The 7,610-nt window shown below is 39.1% G+C and overlaps 1 protein-coding gene across 1 annotated transcript in view; it reads right to left on the reverse strand.

Annotated features, from left to right (window-relative positions):
* The window catches only part of LOC103802826 (disco-interacting protein 2 homolog C-like), a gene marked incomplete at its 5' end in the record, with an annotated part of 50,210 nt that overhangs the window by 20,013 nt on the left and 22,587 nt on the right, over positions 1-7,610 (reverse strand). The window contains one exon of the mRNA XM_009075356.1: positions 5,840-5,901. Coding sequence (XP_009073604.1) covers positions 5,840-5,901 — 62 coding nt within the window. The remainder of the gene's footprint in view (positions 1-5,839; positions 5,902-7,610) is intronic.

Consider the following 7,610-nt stretch of genomic DNA (forward strand, 5'->3'; position numbering starts at 1 on the left):
GCTGGGTGTCAAAGAGGGTAATAATAGATTTAACTACCCCACTGCACCCCACTCAGAGTGAATAAATGAGGACTGTGATTTTCTCTAACCTGTGACTGGGCTCTGTATGCTATAACCCTTTACAAGAGCTGGAAAAGCTCTGCCCCACAGCATCAAGGGAGCACTCTTCAAAGTTTCTCTTTTGCTACCATTGGCAAATGGCTTTCAAGTATGATTACTCAATTAAAGTTTCACAAAAGGTAAGTATTTCACTGTCATTAGCCATTAGCATGTCTCCTGACACACCTCCCCCCCAACTTTTTTCCCTACTAGGTGACTATAAAACGGTTCTCCTCCATGCTGGGACTGTGCTACAGATCACTGCTGCAGCTACAGCCTAGCTAACAATTTAGATAAGTAGTTCTTTTGTCTGGTAACCCTATAATAAGGGTGTTTTTCAAGGTAGATGGAGTAGAAGTGTTGGAGAATAAGGAAAAAAGCTCCTGTGGCTTTGTTGCTTGGTATTACCCAAAACAATGTACACACAACATGAAAGTTTCAGTAAAATATAGACGAGAAGGATAAACAATTGACAGCCAGAATAAAAAACTATTTTTCTGCTCCTGCATGGTCTGAAATGCTGGATATATGAAAATGAAGCCAAAGCCTTAACTGATTCCTTTTGACAGTGCCTGCATTTGAGACTGGGCTCAGTGTTTAAGCAACCCATAAAAGTAAATCCTAAGTAACTGTTTTCTCATATCTTTGAAATGCTACAAGTGTTCTCTTCTTTTCTTGGGGAAAGAGATTCAGAATTTCCATGCTCTGAAATCACCTTTGTCAGGGAGACAATGCCTGAGCAAGCCTGAAGGAAGTTCAGAGATCTCTGAATACCTCTGAGGTCCAAAAAAACCAAATTAGACTTAGCACAACATACAAATGACTTCCTAAGAAATAAGTCTGCTAATGATCTAAGTACATACAAGGTCACTTTCTTTTTAAGAGATACACTAATTTGTATCACCCCAAGATGATGTCAGTGACCACATGAGAAGACACCTATTTCTACAGCTCCACAGGCTGCTTTTTTAATAAATACAGGTAATCAGGTTCAAATAATTGTTCTAATGATGGACTGGGAGTATTTCAATGAGAAACTATGGATGTCAGAAGCCATACATTGAATTATGGCCAGACTAAGTAATAATAACTTGAACTCAAATACATCTTGGTGCTTCTGGTCTGTGTGGCAATATCCCACTTCTGGATCCGAATCCCTTTTTGATGCCAGCTGCTTCAGCATGTGGCAGCTGACCATGACAGGTAGCTCAAAGGGAACTCTAGTAAAACACAAAAGAGTTTGATGAATTAAATTCTCCATTTTTCTAACCCTACAGATTTAACTGGATGAAACCGAATAATTTCGAAGATAATTTAATCCACCCATTACTTCACCAAAGGATATACTGGAATTTGAAGACAGGATCAGAAGGATATTATGGGTATATGAAACTAGAGATGGCATCAAATAAAACTGAGAACAGTGTTTAGTAACACTGGTTGAAAGTCTTTGTTCTTGCCCAGTTTTGTACAAGATGTGGATGTGGTTCAATAACCAGTTTAAATACAATTTGTAGTCAAAATGAGGAGGAACTGGCTATTACAAATGCATACAAAATGATAACAAAATCTTCAGCAATACATGTATGACTGGGTTAGTGGCTCTCTCCCCGTGGGATTCTAAGCCTCCACTCATCAAAGCTCGTAAATTGTCACTCTCTGCCACTGAACAAGAAGACTGGGGACATTTCTATCTGCTTTTGGGGGTAAACAGATTGCAATTGACATGTTTCTTTTTACTTGTCCTTTTAAAATAAACTCCAATTTCAAAGCAGATCTTTCCTTTCTCCACTTGGGCAGAACCATGATTTTCATAATAGTTTTTTTCTTTATGGATAAGGTTTTGCTATAGAAGAGAATATTAGGCTGCAAGGGGATATTTATCTTTGCAGGATTTTCATGAAGTTTCAACTTTGGGAGAAGATCAATGATCTGCCTCTGCCATCACCAGATGGACACTATTTAAAACTTCTGAGGAAATCCTCTATGCAATATTTAAAATATGAAAGATACAGATACACAGGAAAAGAAATTCCTGTGTCCTTGAGCAAAAAATTCGAAGCAGCCAAATATTTCAATATTTTTCATGATGTTTTATTTCTTATTCATACCAGCTTTGTTTCAAATTCAAGGTAATATCAAAATAAAAATTAGCAGATCAAAACAGCAACATTTTGAAAACAGTTTTGAACGATTCTAAAAAATATAGAGTTTAGGATATTAGGAAATACATTGAAGCTTTTGAAAATCCAGCCTGACCTGCTGTAGAACACTCAAACATACCTGAGGTTATAGTGATTTTGCATGGCCAGGTTTTAGCAGTGAGGGGCTACAGGGGCAGCTTCTGTAAGAAGCTTCTAGGTCTATTCTCAGCTTGATAAATTGGTTTGCTTTGCCAATAATTTTTCTACCAAGAAACAACCTGCTGTGAAGGATGAGGAGGCTGTGAAATTTTTATGCTAGTGTCAGAGATATATATTTTTGCTGGACATTTTAAATGTTATAAACACATGTACTTATTGTTTTAGAACAACCTGTATAAAAGGGATGCTTAGGCTTTAAATTTGCATCTTCACTCGTACAAAAGGATGCAAATGTCATAAAATGCAACATCTTTCAAGTATATGATGTTCTGGTATGATGAGAAAAGGTTCTCTCAATCTGTTTTTGATCTTCCAAACATTTCTCAGCCTGTAGCATATTTAGGTATCTTGTGCTTAACCACCTGAAAAGCTTCCTGAGGAGAACATGACTGGTCTAAAAACGATGACGGAGTGATCTCAAAACCAGCACTTTTGATGGTGGACAGGACAAGAATAGGAATATATTAATTCTATTTATTTTCTTTTTTGGGGAGGAAGGGGAATAAAACTGTCTTCCCAGAGGCAGAGTAATGCAGATAAGACCCAACAAGGTGCTCACACCTGAAGTTCTGTTGCCTCTGCCCTCCCCGAAATGCGCGTGGCCTTGTGCCCGTGGCCTGTCCGTGTCCAGCAACAAGGAGCTGCCATGAGGCCAGCTCATCTGCTGGGAGGATTAATCCACCTACTTTGCCTTTTGGATCTGGGTTAACCTCTCTAAACTGCATTGCCCTGCAGTGAAGGGGCATATCATCCACTTGGTGGATAACTCAGGGCACTTCTCCTGCTTTTCATTAAAAGCCTCTGTGGGACTTGCCTGCCTTTGCTCACTTTCTTGGCCATGCTGAGGACACTCTGATTTTTATAAAATGGGTAACAGGCTGAGTACAATACTGATGTCCTGTCACCAAAAGCAAGCCTGAGCTGTATATTCTTGCTTTTAGGATGCTACTCAGTTTCCAAAAAAATGTGTCTTGCGCCATTTGAGCCAGCACAGGGTGTATCTCACTAGGACATCTCACTAGGGCTGGCAAATACAACATGAGCTCCATGAGAGACCCTGCTGGAGTAGCTATAGCATCTAGAACCACACGAGATGCTGGCAGCTAGGTCAGCCAGCCTTTTTCTGGTATTAGAACTGAAGCCAGCCACTGTCCAACTGGTTGCAGTCCTTGGTACAAGCTTCCTGAACCTCCAGGCAATCCCACTACTATGGCCAGAGTCCCAGCAGCTAAGCCAGAGGGCTGGGAGCATAAAACCACACAGAGAGACACACAAAAATGTGTTTGAAAACCTCCACTGTGACCTAATCCAGTGAGAGCTGGAAGGAAACATCTAGTTTGGTTGATCAACCACCCCTAGATTTCCACACAGATTGTACATAGCACAGGTATTTTGACCTAAAGTCCTATCAAAAAAATGACATTTTCATAAGCTGTGAAGTGCCCAAATCCATAATTACTGAATGAGCTTGAAATAGTAGTATTCAAAGTGATTATTAATTTTTATAGATGTGAATAGGATTTGAATAATCTCAAAGAGATGAACTACAGCTGTTTTTTGAAGCAAATAGGAAGTGTTATAATGACAAGAAAAAAAAGATTATGTTCAGTCTTTTTCAAACTCTGGAAAATATCTTCTGAAATACAAATGATGAAAAACATTTTCTCATATTAAGTGTACAGGGTAAATTTTTCATCCTGTTGGGGGACTGGCTGGCCTGTAAGGACTCACTGGGTTGTTACTATATGGTCTCACAGCTATGTAGAGCAATCTTTCAGTTACTGTTGAGTAATAGGGACATTCAGTTTCACTAAAATGCTTAGAAACAGCAAGTGTGAAGAGACTACATCAAATAAAGTTGCTTGCCCCTAATTTATGACCCATGCATCTAATTCTAAATTCCAAAGGATTGGGTAAATGAGGCACAGCTTTAATCCATCAAATTAAAATCTACATTGCCACAATATGAGAACCAACTCTAAAGATCATCTTTCACGTTCTGTAGAACTAGTCACTAAATATAAATGAATACACTGCAAAGTCTGATCTCGATAATGATGCCTACTTCTCAATGACATGCTAAGGCAGGGAAATAGTATACCCATGGTTTATGCAACTTTTATGAACAGTAAATCTTAATTCCTCTATATATACACATATTTTTATTATTTCTAATTTTTATTAACTGTAAATGCTACATTCTCTTTCTAGAAAAGAGGCCTTTTTTTTCCCTGGGTTGAGTATGAGCACAGACTGTGTCTCCACAGCACTGCAGCTGCTGGGCCAGAACACCAAGTATTCTGGTGTCAGGTTATGCAGACAGTAGCATTATACAAAGGACAGACCAAACATCAATCAAACTTATATTTCTATTGATAACATTGCATGCAAAAGGAATAACGAAATGGGGAGGCAAGTATCTTGCAGCTGCTTTCTTCTACCTGCCAAATTCCATATGCAAGGAGAAAATATATGTGTGTGTATCTGACTTCACTACCCAGAGGGTAATTTGGGCCCACAATGGCCTGAGGTTTGCACTCTGCAAGATAAGCTGGTCACTTTGTTAAAGTCAGTATTCACCCAAGGGGAGTAAATTCTCTGTTAAGCTTTTAAGAAGGATGAAAGAAAAAGAACAAAAAAAAAAAAGCCCCATTTGGATAATGATTTTTTAAGGGAACAAATACTGTTAATTAAATGTTCACCTTTTCCAGAGTTCTTAGAAAACTTTTTGTTTTGTTACAGTTTTGTTAAGACACTCCTGCTACCTTTTTGACCAGAGTATAGGAAAACTGAAATATATGTGTATGGATATTTTTTAAAATAACACCTAAAATCTCCAATCACTAAGTGGTAATTTTTAGTTCTTGTATACATATCTAACACTAAAGCTGGAACTGGAAAATACCCACCATTACAAAATGTGGTTGCTCACAATGGCTGAAGCCAATAATGCAGCTCCTCACATTCCTGCAGCACTAAGCACTGCAGCAAAGCATCCCCTGCCTGGTCTCCCCATGGCTAACAGCTGCCAGCCCAGCAGAAACACCTCTGGGAGGCTGAGGCCCAATGGGACTCCAGTTCTTTGGATTGCCTAGGTTGCACCACCTGAACACAAGGGTAATGAATTCCTGAGGGCAATAAAGGCATGAAATCTCGTTAGCTGTTCCAGTGGTGATGTCAGATGCTTCAGTTTTATCAGTGGTAAAATAAAGTAACCAATTAATATGTCTACATCTGCTCACTAGTAGGAGTTAGCACCGATTATTTATGAGAAGTACAAAGGTTTCCAGGGTGTTTGAGGTGTGCTGTAAGTAGCTTTCTGGCTAGAAACTCTGTTAATTGTGTGTATTAGAGAAAAAGAAAAAGGTGGTTCCGACCTGTCATGCCTCAGTGCCCTCATATCAACATACACTGTGGTGGGATCTGGTCCAGATGTTCCCTGTAAACAACAACATCAGCTAATCAGAACCTGAAGGCTGGGAGGAGGAAAGAGTTTTACCCCCCAAAGAACCCAATGTTCATTTCAGTGCTAATTATGCTAATCAAACGACAAGTTATATTTAAGCTGTTCATCAATCAAAGCTCAGTGCTGGGGAACATACCTACCGTCGGGCACGCAGCACCTGGGGCTTTGGAAAAACAGGAGGCACCCAAACTGCTTAACCAACACATCTCAACATAGGTTTTATTGGCTACAAAAGGCCAAGTCATCAGCACATGGATACACAGGAAAAATGTTCAACACATTTTGCCATAGAAAGGAAGGTGGAAATTGCTGAGGAGACACAGTTTAATGGCAGAAGCACATGGTCAGGAATGTGAAGCATGGTTTACTCAGAGTCTTCTAGACATGCAACAGAGAATATACTTGAAGCTAAAGATAGTAAAGGTAGCACGCATGACATGAACCAATCTGGACTGAAGGTCTGTAAGCAATTATTCTGTTCCTTTTCAGTCTTCCACTGCATAATTTAAGTCCTTGCTTTGTGTCACAATATTTAGTTACTTGAAAAGCAGCAGACTAATTTTAGTTTCCTTTCATGCAGAGATGATATAGTCTTTAGGCCTTTACACCCACAGCTTTTCTGCAGTTTTGTAGCCTGCTATGATTTGCCCTTATCCAAAACTTCAGACTCATCACCACTGAACATCATGTGAATTCTCAATGCTCCAGGCTAGGGTTCTCTTCTCTGCTGGATACCTCATGCCACTGCTAAACAGAAAGCTAGAAGGAAAGCACAGCTTCATTTTGGACCACTGGAACTTCAGAAATTTTCTTTTCAGCCGAGGAATTCGCCTAACCCTAGTGAACTTCAGGTGCACCAGCTCCTTTTATCAGTTCTTTAGATGCTTACTACTTAAAACAGCAGGCAACATCAACTCTCAGCGATTCTTTTTCTCATTTGCAATATGTCACAGAGTATAATTCTTCACATTAGGAATGTCTAGTGCTAAATTTTACATTTCTGCAATGCTGGCTGATAGTTCCACAATTTTTGAACACTAAAAATTGCAACAGAGATCCACAAATAGCTAATTTTTGCATCTAAAAGGGAAAAAGAGTTACCACTAAAAATTGATACTTACTGTCCAGGAACTGATAGTGACCCACCACCAGAGGAGAACAAGAGTAACAGAGCTGCACATGCATGTTAGCCTCTTTAGCTTGTTATACACAGTACAAGATACAATATCCTCTCTAGCTATTAATGACACGATTTTCAGTCTACTAGTAAACTCAGCAGTGTAACAGACTAGTGCTGAGTGGAGAACTTATTTGAAATATATGCAATGTTAAAAAGAAAAAAACAAAACCAAGGAAAAATTGGTTATCTTTAAAAATAAAACTAAACCTGAATTGATTTGCAAAACAATGGAAACAGTCAAGTTTGAAAATCAAAGACAATCACTATGGTATTTATTGTTTTCAGCGTGAATGAAATAGTTACAATGGACAGCTAAGATTTGATGAAACCTCCAGATAAAGCTATATTGGGCTTATTTATAATTTTATAGAAGGATCTGAAAATCCTGAAATCTCCAGACTCAATTTCTAGTCTGTCCCACTGTTGGAAGCTGATAGGTGGGTATTGAGGGAACATGAAAATCCCCTACCTGCTCGGCCAGCTTCCCCAGCCTGTGAGGCTA

The sequence above is a fragment of the Acanthisitta chloris genome, unplaced genomic scaffold (assembly GCF_000695815.1).
Source record: "Acanthisitta chloris isolate BGI_N310 unplaced genomic scaffold, ASM69581v1 scaffold15485, whole genome shotgun sequence".
Taxonomy (NCBI): domain Eukaryota; kingdom Metazoa; phylum Chordata; class Aves; order Passeriformes; family Acanthisittidae; genus Acanthisitta; species Acanthisitta chloris.